General features: G+C 41.6%; 1 protein-coding gene across 5 annotated transcripts in view; it reads right to left on the reverse strand.

Moving 5' to 3' along the window:
• LOC109989670 (rho-associated protein kinase 2) overlaps positions 1-18,899 on the reverse strand; it is a 36,817-nt gene that overhangs the window by 16,008 nt on the left and 1,910 nt on the right. For all 5 annotated transcript variants that reach the window (XM_065963741.1, XM_065963745.1, XM_065963744.1 and 2 more), the window contains exons 2-15: positions 14,738-14,819; positions 14,049-14,149; positions 13,172-13,309; positions 11,850-12,110; positions 10,416-10,560; positions 10,056-10,194; positions 7,423-7,514; positions 3,936-4,095; positions 1,704-1,800; positions 1,520-1,599; positions 1,376-1,424; positions 1,112-1,247; positions 704-795; positions 189-435 (exon numbers count right to left, since the gene is read on the reverse strand). In XM_065963741.1, the coding sequence (XP_065819813.1) occupies positions 189-435; positions 704-795; positions 1,112-1,247; positions 1,376-1,424; positions 1,520-1,599; positions 1,704-1,800; positions 3,936-4,095; positions 7,423-7,514; positions 10,056-10,194; positions 10,416-10,560; positions 11,850-12,110; positions 13,172-13,309; positions 14,049-14,149; positions 14,738-14,819 (1,819 nt within the window). The remainder of the gene's footprint in view (positions 1-188; positions 436-703; positions 796-1,111; positions 1,248-1,375; positions 1,425-1,519; positions 1,600-1,703; positions 1,801-3,935; positions 4,096-7,422; positions 7,515-10,055; positions 10,195-10,415; positions 10,561-11,849; positions 12,111-13,171; positions 13,310-14,048; positions 14,150-14,737; positions 14,820-18,899) is intronic.

Consider the following 18,899-nt stretch of genomic DNA (forward strand, 5'->3'; position numbering starts at 1 on the left):
ACACAATTTCACACCTCTGGCAACAAAACACTTCAGATCATACCGGACCAGAAGTCTGCAGCAACACAACCTCTGACTGTAAATATTTACAGTGTGTATGAAAAGATACAGCACAGTTTCACTTGCAAAGTCTGCTGCACAATCTCATGTTTTCTCAAATCAAAGTCTAACAGACAGGCACGTCTCACCCTGCAGGTCTGTAATAGTTTCTGTCCCGAGGCTACGATTTCTCCTCTCCTCCTCCAGCTCGGCCTGCAGCCCCCTCAGCTGCTTCTCCAGCTCCATCTTGCCGTTTTCAAGCTGCCTGCTCTTCTCCTGCATCTCCCTGAGGCTGACCTCCAGGCTCTGAGTCTGTTTCTGCGCCTCTGCCTGACTCTTCTTCAGCCGCACCGCCGCCTCCTGCTCGGCCTGCAGCACGGCGCTGGCCTCCTCAAGCTGAAGACGAGGAACAAGAGGAGGATGAAACATTTCGCTGCAGGCTAAACTGACTCAGAACGGCAGCACAATTAAAGGGATTTAATGAGGGAGAAGCAGAAGAAGAAGAATGATATATATAAAAAAAAACACCAGGCACAGCTATTTGCCTGAATATGGCTCACTTAATTAGCATATTTAATTTGCACAAGTACAAACACTTATAAAGCAGTGGGCATTATGAAAAGTTATTACAAGAAGAGGGACAATAGAAAGAAGTCTCTCTCACTTGTTTCTGCAGCTGGATGTTCTTCTCATTGGAGATCTGAGAGTTATGGTTCTTCTTCCTGAGATCCTCTAGCTGGTCCCTCAGGTTGTTTACTGAAATTTAACATAGAAAAATATCAGCTTTTTGACCTGACACATGCAGTGAAGCCTGGAAATACAACCATCCGCCCACTAATAGCCAGCATATACAATATATACATGCTGTGATATAATGAGTGGGATGTAGAAACCCTTAAGGTCAGACCTATTGTGCATGTACAATATATGAAAATGAGAAACAATTGCGGCCTGCATAAACATACTGTTTCCTAACGAGGTGGATTTATCTGCGTAAGCTGAAATCACACGACATTTAACATCATAAGGGAGATATTCAAGCCTGACGCTAAGATATTTCCCAGGCGCTCACATTCATTCTCCAGGCCGCGCTTTCTGTCACTTTCGATCTCCACCTTGCGCAGTTGGTCGGCGCTCTGGTGCTGCAGCAGAGCTCGCTCTCTCTCCAGCTGCCTGAGCGAGGCCTCCACTTTCTGCCTGCTGCTCATCTGACCGGAGAGGCAATCACAAGCAGTGTGAGAAAATTCTGTTTTTTTATATACATTTAAGTGGTTTCTATGATACCCATGCACATGCTTTTATCTTTTCCATAAAACATCCGTCCATCTTTTCTTACCTCCTTGTCTAATTCTTTGACCAGCTTGTCTAAACGGTTGGTGGCATTGCTGTAGGAAAAGGATAATGTTTGGTTATAGTCGGTTAGTGACATAATAATAATCATAATAATGTCAGAATCTGTTCGTTATCTTTCAAGTCTTACTTGCACTTCTGCTCCAGCTCATCCTTGGCCTGCATCTCATGTTCGAGCTTCTCCTCCAGCTGATTGAGCGTTTTCTGCAGCTGCTCAGACGGACACACAGATGCAGAACTGAACTGTAATTTCCAATGTTTTCATTTTGTGTATTTGATCTATTTTTCTGTTACAGACACACAAAAACACCTACTTCTTTCTTACTCTCCGAGCAGGACTCTTTATCCTCAGAGCTTTCCTTACTGTCCTCTGAATCCTGCACAGAGCTGTTGTTGTCTCCCTTCAGCAGCCTGAGTGACACAGAGGAACAGAGGAAAGGCATTAACAAATGTAAATGAGTTTTTAGAAGGGTTTGTTTTCCTACACTGGAAACAACCAACACTATCCACATTTACACATTTCTACTAACAAGCCACATATTTTACTCTATAGATTCACAATGCCTACTGGGAGGTAAAGGAAGCCCATACACATGTCAGAAGAATTCATTTATTCTTAAGACCCTTCACCTCAAACTCACAGGAACAAACCTGAAACCTTAATCTCTGGAAAGAAGGGTTGGGAGAAAATATGGATACATAAATATATCATTGTCTTTTCTCATAATACAATCACAAGAACTCTGGTGCCAAATATTGATATTGATATTTTTCTTTTTTAAATATGGCACTCTATTGAGTTTACCACTTCATGTCTCCTCACGGTGGCACTTACAACATGAATGAGGGTAAAACGTGATATGAGGTGAAACTGAAACCAAATTGCAGTGACTGAGTAACATGAATCCTGCATTTGACCTTCGTCAGATATCGGGATGTTCATTACATGACTGTCCTGCAATAGATCAATTATCGAGAATCGCTTTAGAGTCAAAGTAGCCTAATCGTGGGAATCGCTTTTTGTATCATGACTTACCTACGATACCCCTCCCCTAGTGGAAAGAGTAAGAAGAGGACTGAAAGATCTCCAGACTTTAGACTAAGTAGAAAAATACTTCCATCAACTATTTCCTAAAACGGCTGGTAGCAGAACAGTGTGTCTAATCCAAACCTTCAAGTAATCTCCCGCACACTGTCCAACTTGCAAAGATTTATTGGCAACGTCTGGGTACGAGACCTTCATGAGGCCTTGATGAAGTTCTGGTACTGAAACGTTCTCACATCAGGATTAGATTACCTTCACAGAAACCCAAAGAATCACTACAAACTCTGTAGCCCGGCTGCATAATGATTAAAGAATCTAAAAATATTGTCCACATCCATATATTTAAATACCTGCTCATTATGCATGAATTATCAGGATGTATCAGCTACTTACAAAAAAGACTTGTGCACATCTGGGTTACTGACCTTAAGCAACTTTTTTGAAATAATTATTTCTGGAAGCACTCTTTAATTTTTATTTTAAGTTATATTTCGGGCTTTTTAGCCTTTATTGGATAGGCCAGCTGTAGAGAGAGGGAATGTGGGTAGGAGAGAGAGGGGGGGGATGACATGTAGCAAAATGCAGAGGTCGGATTCGAACCTACAGTCACTGCGATCAGGACTACAGCCTCCATACACGGGTCGTGCATCGTAACTGCTAGGCCATCCAGTGTTCCTGAAGACATTGATTTTGAACCCAAACAGTTTCGGAGTTTAATTCCCTCTTTTGCAAACTCCATAAAAAGTCAGTCTGAGATTGACTCTTCCCTCTTCTCTCCACCAGCATCCTTCTCAGTGACTCGGCCGTGGTTTCCCAACACGGACTACACGGCTGAGTCTGGTAACAGAGAAGGTTTTCTTCTGGGATTTCTACCAGAAAGAAACTTCAGCTGCGAAAGTTACAGCCTCATCCTTAATATAAGAGATAGTTCCAAATACAACCAGAAAGATTATGTGCAAGAATCGTGGGGAGGAAATTAAAACGGCTCCGTTCTCCCTTAAAACAAGTCAGTGAATCATCAAAGTTATTGCAAAGCTGTTTTTTTAAAGTAACAAAATACCTATCACTTAAAACTTGGCTGATTAAACAGCAGTAGGGTCATAAAGCCAAAAAGTCCATGTGTAGTTTTTTTTTTTACTTCTTTCCCAACCAGCAGAGACCGGAGCTTTAAAAAGTGGACTTCATCATAAGAAAACAGGGACTGTCAGAACAAGGCAGCAGTGTGGAGCTCCAACAGGCAAACAGTGTCTCACTGCTGTAAGACTGTATTCAAGGTTTGGCTGGGCAGCTCTCTTTTGCTACCTCTTACGTTTTAAGCACAAAAAATGATGTCCTTAGTCTGGAGGCCTTTAACAAGTGCCCACGCATGAAGGCTTCATTTGATTCAAAGTGTAAATCGATTTGATAAAAATCCCAGGATCATGAACACACATAACATGTACAGTATCCAAACATAATATGAGTGCAAAGCAGCAGAAATGTTCTTGAATAAAACACTTACTGATCCTCTTTGAAGTAAGTGAAGCCAATGAATGGAAGCTGGTTGCCCACAAAGGCTCTGGGTGGAGTGAAGGTCTCAACATCTCGTTTGTCCTCCTCTATGTGGTCAAAGTTACTGGTGTCTATGTCACCATTCAGCTCCGGCACGACTGGAGCCACAGCTGGAAGACAGAAACACATGGAGAGTCAATGAGAGGAGTAGGAGAGGAGGAGGAGAGGAGGAGGAGAGGAGGAGGTCTCTATCCCTCTTTCTCCACAGATAGAAGTACACTAACAAGTGTGGTTCTGCTTGAGGTTTCTGCCTGATCAAAGGGTTTTTTCTTGACACTGTTGCCAAGTGCTGGGCCACATGGTGGATTCATGTCGGGACTCTTTAAGTAACGTAGTAAAGAGTAAAGTCTAGATCTGAGTCCTCAGTTAGCTCCGGTTGTGATTAGGCTCTAACTAACTAAGAGGTTAGAGGAGAAATAAAAGAACATTTCTTTGAATATGGATTTACTTTGAAGGAGCATCACAGCCAGCGTTGCAGTTTTCATCAGGGTTTTGCCTTATTTAGTATTCTTATTGGATGTGGACTTGTTTTATTTAGTTATTTGTAATGATCAAGTTTGAACATCTTTTTACTTTTAGTCTTATTTTTTTCAAAAGTCATGCAAAAAAATGTATTCTTTATTTTCTCATCTGTTTCCATACACAGTAACATTTCATGAGCAAAAGTAAATGTGATGCAATAACATTTAATGTGCAATAATATCCATGGTCCTAAACCACTCAAGTTTGCACCTAATGCCACTATTTCTCTTAATACTTTATGTTTTTTAAACTCTTACCTACCTCTTTATATAGATTTATATATAACTATTGTGTATGTGTGTGTGTGTGTGTGTGTGTGTGTGTGTGTGTGTGTGTGTGTGTGCCTGATTGCATGTGGGAATGTAATGAATGTTATTCTTTTGTTATTAGAGCAGCACAGCAGATATCTTTGTACAATGTGTAATGATGATAAAGTCATTCTATTCTATGATCTTCTATATGAAGCATTTTGGGATGTGTGTATTATATGAAATATGTTTTATATAGAGAGTTGGATTAAGAAAAGAGAACAGACATGTTTTAATTCAACAGAGACTGCTGAATATTTCACAGATTAGATCCTGCTGCTGCAGTTATTTCAACTTAAAATAGACCCTTGACAAACTCTGCACATTTTTTTGCAGGAGTAAAGTCTCTGCCAACTTTGGCACTGCTCGGGAGTAGGAGTGACTCTCTTCAAGTTGGCGTGAGGTTGACACCACTCCTCTCCCTGTACAGAGCTCGCTTTGTGCCCCACACACAGTTCCTTTCACCGACAGAGCCTAAACGCTCGCTCTCTTCTCACAGGAGCAGGCGAGCTTTAAAAGTCTGCACAACAGACGGACAAAAAAAAAGTGTCAAAGGGCCAATCAGATAAAACTAAGCTAGTCTTTAGCCTATAAATAGTTCCTAATTGGAAAAGAAAGCAGCCATTATGGATCCAGTTCCTCAGACCAGAGCTCATTACTGTCGGGTCAGGACACAAACCCTCGGCGTGACAAATGTGACTCAAAGACGGCGCAGAAAATACAGGCAGGGATCGAGCTCAGGAATGAAGCAAACGAGGAGACATTAAAAAAAAGAGGAGGCTGAAAAAAAAAAAAAAAAAAAAAAAAGGCAGCGATGTGGTGAGACAGAAAGAGACACAGGCCGCTCCGTGGAGGCCCTTGTGGCACGGCTTCCCAGAATGCTCTCTGATAGCAGGCGGTTAATGACAGGCAGCCGTGGCCACAGTGAGAGTGAGAGAGCGGGAGCAGCCCTACGAACTGGGGCGCCCCTCTCATTAGGGCGTCCACGCAGGCCGCACAGCCGGCCCCGCCCGCCCACTACGGGGGGTGCTGCTGCACTCCCATTCCATCAATCCTGGGTGCTGGATTCTTTTTCTGAACCATCCCGGTGATTGATAAGTTCCATACAGATGAAGACAAGTGAGAACATCTAAACAGAAAAACCACACTCAGCAGGGAGTCGAGTCATCCCTAAAGAGACACAGAGGCCTGGGAGTTGCACGCAGCCCTGTGGGATGCCAGAATATGAGCACAGTCATGTTTTGTGTGTGTTCAGTGTGTGTGACAGGACATCAATGTGCAAACCGAGCAGCACAGCAGCGCCACAGTAGTGGGTTTTTTTTTTTGTTCCAGACCGCCAGGCAGTCTGAAGTTATGTCGTGTTAATCAGAGCCAGGTGTACAGACACACAAGTCCTGTTCCAAGTCCTCATAAAACCCCATTCCTGATTTCCTTCCTTCCTTCCTTCCTTTCTTGTGATATGAATCTTCAATCTTTGAATGTTTTGGAAAATGTACGGTGACTTGTTTTGATCTGAATCTCTCAGATAATCTCTATTCTTAGTTTCATTTAGCTCTACAGGATTTAATTTTATTAAATAAAACATGACACTGCTCTCGTGAAGTATTTGCTCTGTAAACACTACTGATTATAATCAGCCGGTAAATACTTTTTAGAATAATACTACTTTCTCTACTGAACTTACTTTTAACTCTCATATCGTACTTGTGTTACCATTTTATTTAAAGCACTGTTATTTTGCAATTAACCCTCACTCACTTTATATTTTATAAAATCCTTTATTTGTCTAATTTCAAATATATTTGATGCTTTTTTGTGTTGTATTGCAATCTTGAAGAAATCAAGAAAAGGATAAAAAATGATCTATTTCTTTCATGTTGTATGGTATTATATTTTATATTGTTTGTGATCATCTTAATCTATTGCAAACACATTTCTGACACTAGTCGTTTTATTTTGTTGAATGGAAAAGCTGTTTCGCTGCTATACTACATTTAACACGACTAACTTCTATTTTTGGACACTCTCATTAAAAGTGTGTTTACCGCTCTTATGGGGGAGCAGAGATACAGTTACATGGCATGGTTAACCCGTTGAATAATGCGCGGCCATTTCTGCTTTTATCTTGCACATAAAAAAATGTAGTAACATGCACACTGTTCGGCCACTTCAAAGTGTTCACAAAACACTAATATTCCATTGTGCATGATATGCTCGCAGTGTAACAGTTTATGCTCAATTCTCTCAGTTCTTCCCTCATGGGAGTTCTGAGGTTTATTTCACTCAGTTGTATCCTCATGCAGCTGATTTTCCTGCAGGTTTGTGCATCATGAGCTCCCCTGCTCTGCCCAGCATCCAGTCTTATAACATGTGATATTAGAGGGGGAGCATATGGAGAGCATGTGTACTGTTTATGGATGCTTTCTGGCTTTAAGGAGATGAAGATCTTCTATGAGCTAATGCTGAAAAGAAACAGATCTGCAGTGGAATGAGCTGCAGGTGATAAGAAGTAATGAGGCACAACAAGCCAAACATGACTAGAAATAGAAAAATCTGGATCTGCAGAGACGTTATTTAAAATTAAATTAGAGTCAGAAACATGCTTACTCTCTCTGATGTTGTCAAAGGTCCACTGGTTGTTCTTGAAGAAAGGGTGACTTTTAATTTCATCCACTCCTGTGCGGCCCAGGCGAACTTTCCTGCACACACAAGACCAGGACCCAGACTGTGAGCAAAACCTGAACACAAAACACACCCCCACTCCTCCCCCTCCACCCACCATTATCGTCATCAACACACAGCCCAGTGACCAGTGACCACACTGACCAGCATGGAAAGCCTCATGACCGCTGGTGAGGGATGTAATACAGATCCAGGCAGAGAGAAGGAGTCGGACAGAAGCTTAACCTGCTGCTTCTACCTTCTTCTTTAAACTCTTAACACACTCTTCCTCTCTGCTGGGTACTGGGCTGAAGGGGTGCGGCACTTTGGGCTTGCCACGTGTGGGACATTCCAAACCCAGCCAAGAGGAAGAGGAGAGGGCAGGGGCGGGGAGGAAGACAAACGAGGGAAGGGAGAGTTTTTAAACCCCCGCAAATAAGGAAAAAAGAAAAACTGACATGCAGCCAAGGAGCCATGTTTCAATGAATGGAAAACAGCAGGAGCGTAAAGGAGAAAGTAACGGCAGAAAAAGAATGATGTTGGAGTAGAAAGTGGCACTAAGATGAGGAGGAGGAATGTTAGAAAAGGATGACAAACACATGGAAAAGGAGGGAAGATGTAAAAAAAAAAAAACAGAAATCCCAAAAGGAGAGAGGATGGTGGTTCTTACAGGAATGATTCAGCGGGACAGGCCAACAGTGACAGAGCTTGTGGGTTAGGTAGTGAATGTTTGTGTGTTTCAGGCTGTGCAGCCGTGCATATGTGAGAATCAGTCAGTCAGTCAGTGTGTGTGGTGGTGGTGGTGGGGTGGGGCGGGGGGGGGGGGTAGTGAGTGAGAAGGTAAATAATGGGACAAATGAAAGGCTGCTCTGTACGGGGAGCAGAAAGGGCCTGTGTCTGAGCCATCAGGGGGGCGGGGTTACTAATGTAAACAGGAAGTGGTTTCTTCCAGGGGGACGGGCTACTAACCAAGTGCATGACCCACGCCCACACATTACTGCATCATTTACCTGTAGTCATAATAAAATGCGATGACACATTTAAAGGAACCTATTCAAAAACGACAAGGATGATGTAGCCTTATTTCTCACTCAGGTTGAAGTCACTGAAAGCAAAATAGTTCAGGACAGAATTTGAGTTTCAGAAAAGCATGAATCTGGTTATATTATTTTTGGTATCTGTCGAGAACGACACAAAAAGATCAGAATATCAAATGAATTGATACTACCTTCAAGTTTTGCCTATCTAACCAAAGCTTTATATTAGAGATTTCTTGGCCTCCATTCTGCTCCAGTGACATCCAAAAATATTGAAAATAAATCAGAACATCACCTGTAACAATACAGGGGTGAAAATAGACACGTCAATGTCCCTGCTGCTTAAAAAAATAATTGTAATGTTTAGCTGTTTCAAGTAAAACCTTTACTCTTAACTGAAACATGTTTTTGTAACCCCTTTTGAAAGAGATATTAATAATTTGCGATATTAACCAATTTGCGTTTTGGTGACAGTGAAAATATATCATAGGGTGTGACTTGTCTTCAGATGTTTGGGTGGCTTTTTCTTGAATTAAAACAACAAAGTGGAGTAAACCTTCCCTCTAGAACCCAATATTTTTTGTCAGCAAACATGTCTGGAATCTATGTGGTTGTTAACATATAAGGTCACATATTATGCAAAATATGTTTCAGCATGGCTTTCTAACACTAATATGTGTCCCTGTAGTCTGTCTACAAACCCCCCCCCAAATATAAGAAAGTCCACCCTCTGCATCTTTTACCTGCTCCACTTTTCAGAAAATGTGTGCTCAAACAGGCCGTTTGGAGATTTTCCTTTTGTGACATCACAAAGGGCAGTAACCCCTCCCCCAGGTAGGTAACACTCCCAGAGCTAGGAGTTTGTTCTGCCCTCTAAATCTGCCTTCTCATTGTAAACAATTGGGCATGGCGCGAGAAAGCCCATCCAGAGAGGGGCGTGTTCAGACACAGCTCATTTGCATTTAAAGCTACAGACACACAAACAGCCTGTTCTGAGTGCGGCTGAAATAGAGGGGTTTATAGGCATGATCAAATACAGGATCAGAGTGGATTTTTGGCGAGAAACTACACAGACATGTTTTGGGGTGCTCTGACACTTATTTACACTTTCTGAAAAGGAGTATTATAAGTTACCTTTAAAATGATTTGATGATTTAGGAACTGTGTACAGGAGAACACCTGTGCTTTAAACCTGACTTTAGAGGATTTTCGCTCAGTACTCAGACAGTTAGGGTTAGGGTTCTTAAAAAGGAATCAATAGTGCAGTGTGAATTTGGACATAAGCTTTGTATAGACAGAGTTTCATGATCAATCACACACTTAAACATGATGTATCTACATTCAACATGTATCCTCATGAAGTCTGTCTTTGATTACTTTTTTTTTTTACCAGAATGTTCTCTGATCCAGAGGAGCCAAAGAGAAATCGAAGCATGTGTACGCATCTGTCTGAACATGACAGGCAGCCTGACGTTGTAAATTATTCAGACTTTTTTTTTGTCAAAGCACAAGCGTGTGATGAAATGATTTCCATGTACTAACCTGTCAGTGAGAAAGGCACAGATGAGGTCTTTGGCATTCTGAGACATCTCCACATCATCGGGGAAGACCAGCATGTTCTTGTGGTTCATGATCTTCCCGTAAGTTCCAACCAGGGACTCTGCGTAGAAAGGAGTCTCACCTTGGGAAGAATTTTTAAATTGTTTTTCAGTAAAAGAGATTTTCACAATTTTAACAGCCACTAAAATCAACGTGATGTCTCCGTTTTCATGATTTTGCAAATCCCTCATTGATAACAACTTCCCTCCAAATAAGATATCAGATCATCATATCATATCAAATCCTGTTTTACATGTGACTAAAATAAAAACGTGTTTTTTTTTTACATGTTGGGCCACTTACCGACAAACAACTCGAAGATAAAGACTCCAACAGACCACCAGTCGCACTCTCTGCCGTAGATACCGTTACCACCCTGAGACTGCAGCACCTCAGGGGAGATGTAGTCCGGTGTGCCTACAGCTGTGTCACAGTGCACCATACCCGTCTGCAAACACAAAAACACACAAGATTTACCACACAGAGAGCGAGAGAGAGAGAGAGAGAGAGAGAGAGAGAGAGAGAGAGGGGGGGGAAAAGAAAGCAAGTGTCAGGTTGGTAGACTTTAGAGCTGAAACAGTATGTCAATCAATGAGACAATCAAAAGAAACTTCATGGCCAATGTTTTGACAATCTGAATTTTCAAGTCGTTTTTTTCAACAAACATTTACGATATTTAACAAGGCGTCTTTAAGGTTTTTGACATCTCATTGGACAAAAAAAAGGCTGTTTGAAGACATCCTCTGGAGTCTAGTGCAAAAGAAAAGATCAGCTACATCTTTTGTGGAATTGGAAAGGAAATAAATAAATGAGCCATATTTGAAATAACATATATTACATTCTATGGAGCCTTAGGGAACATTTCTGTTTACCTCAAAAAAAAGAAGGAAAATAGCACTTTTTAAAGTGACCACTGAATAAAACAAATGACAAAACAGACTGCTCATTAGGTGGCTCAGTTGGCAGAGTCGTCGTCTCTCAAACGGAAGGTCGGGGGTTTGATCCCCAGCTCCTGCAGCAACGTGTCCGATGTGTCCTTGGGTACAAATGAGATTAACTACCTATGATGGTCACTTTACAGAGCAACCTCTGTGTGTGAATGGGTAGTTGTGACCTGCAGTGTTAAAGTGCTTTGAGTAGTCAGAAGATTAGAAAAGTACTTAAAAAGCTCAAGTCCATTTACCATTTACTGGAATAACCTTCCTTTGTGATCTATTGTATTTTATATTGATTATTATCTCTTACTCCAGAGATTCTGAGAAGACACCCAGGAGAAGGTCTGTCGTCACTCATTCAGGCACAGGGAGTTTATTTAGAGCAGAGTTAAATCAGTGTGTTGACTGATGTTTTAAAGACACTCTTGTAAACTGTGTGTTTTCCAGGAGCCTAAATGTGTGGACCCACTTGTAAACCAGCTATTTAGAAATTGCTGTTGGGAAAAACAAAAGAAAGAAAAACACAAAGAGGCGGCTCCGCCGCTCTACTCTTGATTGGTTGTTTAGCACAACAACTTGTGAGGACTTTCAAAAACAACCTGATGCAAGAGGGCTGCTCTGAGCTTTAATTCTCAATCAGAACACTAGGTGGTGCCACAGGTCTCTGATAAAGCCACTAGTCCTCTCACAGCAAACACAATGTTCTTTCTTTTTCTTTTTTGATTCAGGAATTGTGTTTTCTTCAAACAAGAGGCTGAAATTCGTCCAGGGGCGAAAAATAAAGTTACAACTTCAGACCTACCGAGTCCATCTTCATGCAGGTGCCGAAATCTGCCAGCTTCAGGTGTCCGTTTTGGTCCAGCAGCATGTTGTCAGGTTTGATGTCACGGTGGATGAAGCCCATGGAGTGGATGGCGTCCAGCGCCAGCACGACCTCAGCCGTGTAGAAGCGAGCCCACTTCTCAGGTATGTCGTAGTTCATGGTGAGCGTCACCAGGTCGCCCCCCGGCATGTACTCCATCACCATGTAGAGGTGGCGGTCATCTTGGAAAGCACAGCACAGCTAGGAGACAACAAACTCAGTCACTCTATCTCCTTACACACACCACGCAGTATTCTAAGCTGCTTTTGTGTAGGATTTAGAAAAAGTGTGGGTGTTTAAATTCTAGATAATCTGGATATATTAAACTACAGACTTCCAGTCATATATGATTATCTCCATGACACCAGATGAATACGGAAAGGAACACGAGGCAGAGCTTGTATTAAAAACATCAAAATAAATGCTGTCTCATTAGATTACATTTCATCTTTCATTTTGCATTTCAGTGAAGTGAGAGTTCTTAAAGGCTGTGGTTCATCATACTCATTGTAGATGTCATCATTACAGGGGATTTCTAAAGAGCTTTTCTCATTTACACACTTTCATTATTCACCTGCCTACTGTTTGTACTTCAAATAAAGACAGATTTATTCCACTACATATACTTTTTATGCTCCTGTCTGTAGTATTATCACATAGGTTCATTTTTTTGTACTCTGGATTGTCACTGTCTCTACCTCATTATTGTAATGTTCATTCTGTATATTACTCATCGATTTGGAGATCTTATCGCACTATAGAATATAAACTTTGTTTTTGTTACACTGGTACTTTCTGCTTGCATTGATTTCTAAGAAGAGTCGATCTGACACTGAAGTATTGGCAAAGCCTCCTACGCCTAAATGCTGTTTCAGTTACAGCATGTGAGGAAGTATTTGCACCAATCCAGTGCCATGATTTAGTAGACTTGAAAATAAATCTACATCTTGGATTAGGAATGAATTATCTTCTCTGGTGTACCATGCAATCACCGTCTACTGTTGTAGAGCTTTACCATTCAAGGTTATTTAAAGGGCTGTCAAATGATGTGCATTTGTAATTGTCATTCATCGAAAAAATGTCAATCGTTAATTGCAAAAATCACATTTTTAATCGCATGTTTGAAATTCCAATATTTTGCATGCGTAGTTGAGGGAAGTGGGGTCGGACAGAGACTTTGCTTTTTTTCTTTCATGTTTCAATGTTCAACCCTCTATCTTATTTTGTTACATAAAAACATCAAACCATGTTTGTGTTCGCACCTGGACAACCCAGGGACTGTTGGAGAAGGCCATGATGTGTCTCTCCTCCCAGAAGAAGGCCGAGTCTGACCGCTTGATCATCTCAAACTTGTTGAGCTGCTTCATGGCGTAAACCTTCTGGGAGGCCTTGTGACGGACCTGCATGGGAAGGAAAACACACACACACACACACACACACACACACACACACACACACACACACAAAAAAAAAGAGGAGACATCCGCTTGTAAACATTGATAACTGTGCAAGGACAGTGAAAAACAAGACCGTGTCACAATGACATAGATAAGAAACAGAAGGAAAGCGATAGGGAGCGGGGAGCCCATAATCACAGGCACACCCATAGAAAGGCATGCTTACACAAGATTTAAGCACAAACGCAGCAAGCATCCCCTCTCCCCCACACCCACACCCACACCCACACCCCCACAGCAGACTTCACACTCCTCTCCTACACGCTGAGCCTGTCCAGACTTGTTTTTAACACAAGACGTTCAGCAGAGATCAGCTTCAGGCTACATGCAGCACCAGAGACACATCTGGGGAAAATGGTTGTTTAGAGGGAACCACTGCTCTCCCTAATGTCTTCTTTTTTTTTTTACTCAAAGTCATTTTAATGATTTGGAATAAGAAGCTTACAGATTTGGAATATTTAAAAGATTGCTGCGCCCTCTACTGGTTCATATTTGGGGTGTTTTGGTGCAACTTTCTGATTTCAGAGGCATTTCTGAGAACCTCTCCTGCTCATGCTCTCTCTATACCGTATTGCCATGACGCAGCATGGATTTTAAAAATGTAAAAATAAGACATTAAATAACAACACACTGATTCAGTCATTCGACTCTGCACAAAAAAAAAAAAAAAAAATCATCTCACCAGCTGCACTTCTCCGTACGCTCCTCTCCCGATCAACTTCACTCTTTCGAAGTCGTCGAGCTTCACCTGCAGCTCCCGCAGCTGACTCACCGCCTTTTCATCTGCAGGGACGGACGTATACAACGTGTTACCATGGAAACAGACATTCGGGTTCGAAGGAATGGGTCAGTTTTTTTTTTTTTTTAAACCGCAAGACCAGAGAGAGGTCAGCAAGAGGTTATTTAAAGTGCCACTCAAATATAATTTATAAGAGACAGAAGATTGAACATTTAGACATGAGATGGTGCGTTGTTTTTTCTTCTCACACGTAAGACACAGTTATAAGCAACAGGTTAGAGGATCAGGCTGCTTTCAATCTAGTTAAGGCTGCACTAAAGTGACTCATCTAACTGTTTTTTGCTACTTTGTCTGCAAAAACTGTCAGGACCAAATATAACTGACACTCAGACTGCAGAGGCGTTTATTGATATAATTCGTATCTCTTCTGTGACCTTGTGCAGAATAACATCTGTACACATTACTCTGTCTCTACAATGAGGCACATAGTAAGTGGACTATGTCTTACAATATCTGTGAAGTCGTGAAGGAACATCTTCACCATGAGGTTGGTGCTTCAAACTATCTTAAGGCATCTTTACAAGCTAAGCACAAGACTCTTGACCTTTCACCGAACACACTGTAGCTCTTACATCGGCTCAGAAAGGCCTCGATGCTTTTGTTTTTCCTCAGGGCAGGATAGTTCAAGTCATGAGCCAACGCAGTCATGGAATCCTGAAAGACAGAAAAGACATAGAAAAAATGCATTCAACATTTTGAAACAAAAAGAAGTCACCAAAAAAGTACAGAGAAGTAACTTCCATGTTTCCCCTGTTGCACTGGATTGAGCTGATCTGAAGTTTCATTTATGTTCGGAAAGATATTTTCATGAGCCTCTCATTAATCTGTCAGGACAAGACTTGTAAGTTTGGCAACCCCGACCTTCTGCTGGCTGATAGAAGACAGCAAAACTGAATGACTGGAGGAAACAAGGAAGGAAACAAGGAAGGAAGGAAGGAGGGAAGGAAGGAAGGAAAGAATAACATTTCTGTGTTCACTGAAAATGGGCCTGCTAATGTGCAGCCTAAAAAAAGAGTGGCAGGAGGACAATGGAGGTTGGAAGAAGACATAACAAGTAATACAAGAACACAATCTAGTAGTCACATGATGCTTCACAAACACACAGACTGTCACCAAGGCCCACCAACAAACACAGACCCCCCCATGGCTTAACAGAGGGGAGGGGGAAGGCGAGGCAGCATCAGACCAAAAGCCGAGGTCTCAGTAGTGTCATCAGCGCTTAAATCAGCGGTGTCAAGTTTCACATTGGAACCAAAATGTCCCGGTGATCCAAACTCATGAGGCTGGAGGGCCAGTTGGGCAATTGGGCAGGTGGGTGAGGGGGGGTGCAGTAGGACCCTCTGTTCCCCCAAACAAGGGTCAAGTGGAGTCATTTAGTGTGTGTGTGTGTGTGTGTGTGTGTGTGTGTGGTTAGGGAGTTTGGGGTGGGGCTGAGTCGAGTCTTTAAACTCTGTTTGTTCGGGGACATGTGAGTGGGTGGGCACAGGCATGTGGAACAATTCTGCACCTTTAAATAGCAGTGGCGTGGAGAGATCCCCCCCCCCGCCCCACCACCACCCACCGCCACCCACCGCCACCCTACTCTTCACCGCAGACGGGTGGAAATAGACCTGAAGGCTCAGAAGCTATTGTGGGACAAACAGCTTATGGGTCTGGATTCAGGCTGAGTGCTCGAGGATCTATGATCATTTTACACTGTGTGTGTGTGCGTGTGTGTGTGTGTGTGTGTGTGTTGTAGCAGCTAAGGTTACTTCAGTAGAAGGAACTTTGCCTTCAACAGTGCGGCAGCCATATTGAACTCTACTGCCTTTAAATGACATACAGAATTTATAAATAGACATTAAATCAACTGAAGCAGATTTAAATGAGACATTTGGTCCATGAGTTGTCAGCGAGAATTAGGACATTAAACTCTTTGCACTTTTCTCTCAAACTGGTTCGATTTTTCACTCCTTGCGTGGAATCTGAGCATATCTGAAGGTGACGGTCCTGCAGTTGAAGACAATTGCGCTTGTTATGTATGTGTGTTTCTTCACCACCTCACACAACACCTCCCACCCACTCCTCTGTGTGCTGATACTGCCTGAGTACAGTCAGCAACAATAGGAGAGGATCTCCCGACTGTGTGGAATGTAAAACTTGTCCAGTCTCCTGAGAAATGGAAGACGCATGCCCTCCCTGATACAAATTATGCCCTGCATTGAAATGTCCTGATTTAGGTTCGTTCATTTTTCTTCAAGCAAAATGTGGTCAATATAACTTTTAACAAACTGAAACCATCGCATACCTCAAAAACATGCTGTATCTCCATCTAAGCTATAGCTTTAGAATCTCTGTATATTTGGATATTTACAATGTTAGAGAGACATAGAAACAGGAAGTGTCTTTGCCTTGTGCATTTTCCTTTTCATCTACTCGTAAAGCTTCTATCCCAGCTGAAGGCTTCTGCTGAGAACACAGCTAGTGAGAACATTGTTACTGGCACTTCCAGTGAATTTGTTATGAGTAATCACTGAATATGCTGATAGGGGGGGATAATAATGTAGACTATTTTAAAACAATAGCTGTGTCTGTAATCTCTGCATTATGCTCTGTTGCCTCATTGAAAGAAGGCTCTGGATAAGAAGAACCCAACAGCCAGCTGCAGTGTTTCTGTATGCAGGTTCTCCCCTAGTCTGTGTGGGTTTCCTCTGTAATACAGTCTAAAGAAAAAAGGTAAATGTAAAGGTGACTTACAGGCAATCTGTAAAAGAATGAATACGGTGATTCTACATACGCCTCTTATTGTTGGTATTCTCTAACCCCGGACCCATATGGGATTTTTTGGGGGCAAATACCGATACCCATATTAGGGAGAAATACAATTCAGATGCCGATATTTTAGCCGATATCTTTCTTAGATCTATCTCTGATCTTTAGAGAGTGATTGAAACAGATATAAATACACATTCATTGTGTTGCTCCCTCACATGCAGTCATCAAACATTTGAAAAATAATAATATAAATACATAATAATGTAAAATAATGTTTTTTTTTGTTTGTTTTTTTACAGTTGAACAAAAGCCTTTATTAGCCAGAATAACACCAGTGCACTGGAACACAAATTTGACTTAGAAATGAACATTAATAAACAAAAACGAAGTCAAAAAATAAATAATAAACTGAAATTGAATAAACCTAGTTATATCGTCACATAACATAACGGAAATAAAATGAGCTGATACCAATAGTCACGTGATATGCTAATATCGGCCAATATTATCAGCAGGCCGATTAATTAGTCGGGATCTGGTATCTTCTAATATATTTATAATTTAGAATTGATCGACGTAGAACTCCAGATTGGCTGACAGGACTCTGTTTACAGTAAAGTGACGCCATCATAAACAACTAGATTATTAGTTCTTTTGATGTGTTTTGTGTGATTGTTTGGTTTTGTTTAAAGCCTCAAAAGTCTCTGAAACAATGAGACATTCCCATAACAAGAGCAGTAAATCCTCATGTTCTGTTCAGGAGAAAAGATATGTAGTGATACTTGAAAACGTGACATAAACTGTCAATATTGATCAGTTATTAGTTTTCTTATTAAGTGTCGTAACAGTGCAACATACAAAACAAATATATCAACGTGTTAAAATTCATCATCTACCCAATTCATGGAATAACATCAAACACCAAATGTAAAAAGATAGACGGAGAAAAGAGAACATCCTGAATAAAGGATAACTCGGAATAAAATCCTTTGATATACTTATTTTAAAAAAACGCTATAAAACGCCTGCATTTCCCAACTGGGGATCAATAAAGTATAATCTAATCTAAAAAACATTTTGTGTGCAACAAAAGTGATTTTGGACAAACAGGAAATAATGATGTGAGGTCACTGCAGGTTACCTCCAACTCAATTCCAGGAAGTGACTGTAGCTTCCTGTGTGGCAGTTCCCTGCATGAGGCAACACGCTGGCCATTGTTGAGTCCACTACCTCGCAGCTCAGAAGTAGACACTTATGACTGGACGGGCAGTCACAGTCAGCTTCAACTGATCCATCTCACTTTGCTGTTCGATTACGACATTATGTAACACAGGTTAGGTTTGATCTGTAAAAGCTATAGGAGCAGTGGCTTTAGCTGTGGATTATCAGCACTAAGAATAAATACAGAATAAAACGGGAGTGAGGGTTCAGGGTTGTATTGAAACCTGAATCTCCCTTAACTGCGTCATCAATTCATTAGATTATTATTTTGATCCATTAAAATGTCTCATCTATCCGTCCGATTATCATTTTGACCCCATGATCTCTTACAATGTGTCATCTGCTCATCATGACAGTGGGGCGGCTGTGGCCCAGTCTTAGATTTGGTGGTCTCTCACTTGGAAGGTTGGGGGGTTCAATCTCCAGCTCGAATAGTCCTTGGGCAAGACACTGAACTGGCTGCTGCGTCAGCGGGGCGTGAATGTGTTGGGATTAGTTAATACTGAAGGACTCTTGACATAGCAGCGTCTGCCATCAGGGTGTCAATGTGTGAACGTGACATTCGGTGCAAGAATCACCTCGAGTAGTCGGAAGACTAGAAACGCGCTACAAAGCTCACCTCCTTTTATCAGGTGATCCCTTAGTGTGGACTCATCTTCACAGGTTACCATTTTGACCCCCATTGAGATCCCGAAGCAAGACAAATCTATTCATCAGGTTATCAGTAGTGATGGGACGGATCCGATCTTATCGCGTCCA

Source organism: Labrus bergylta, chromosome 15 (genome assembly GCF_963930695.1).
Source record: "Labrus bergylta chromosome 15, fLabBer1.1, whole genome shotgun sequence".
Classification (NCBI taxonomy): domain Eukaryota; kingdom Metazoa; phylum Chordata; class Actinopteri; order Labriformes; family Labridae; genus Labrus; species Labrus bergylta.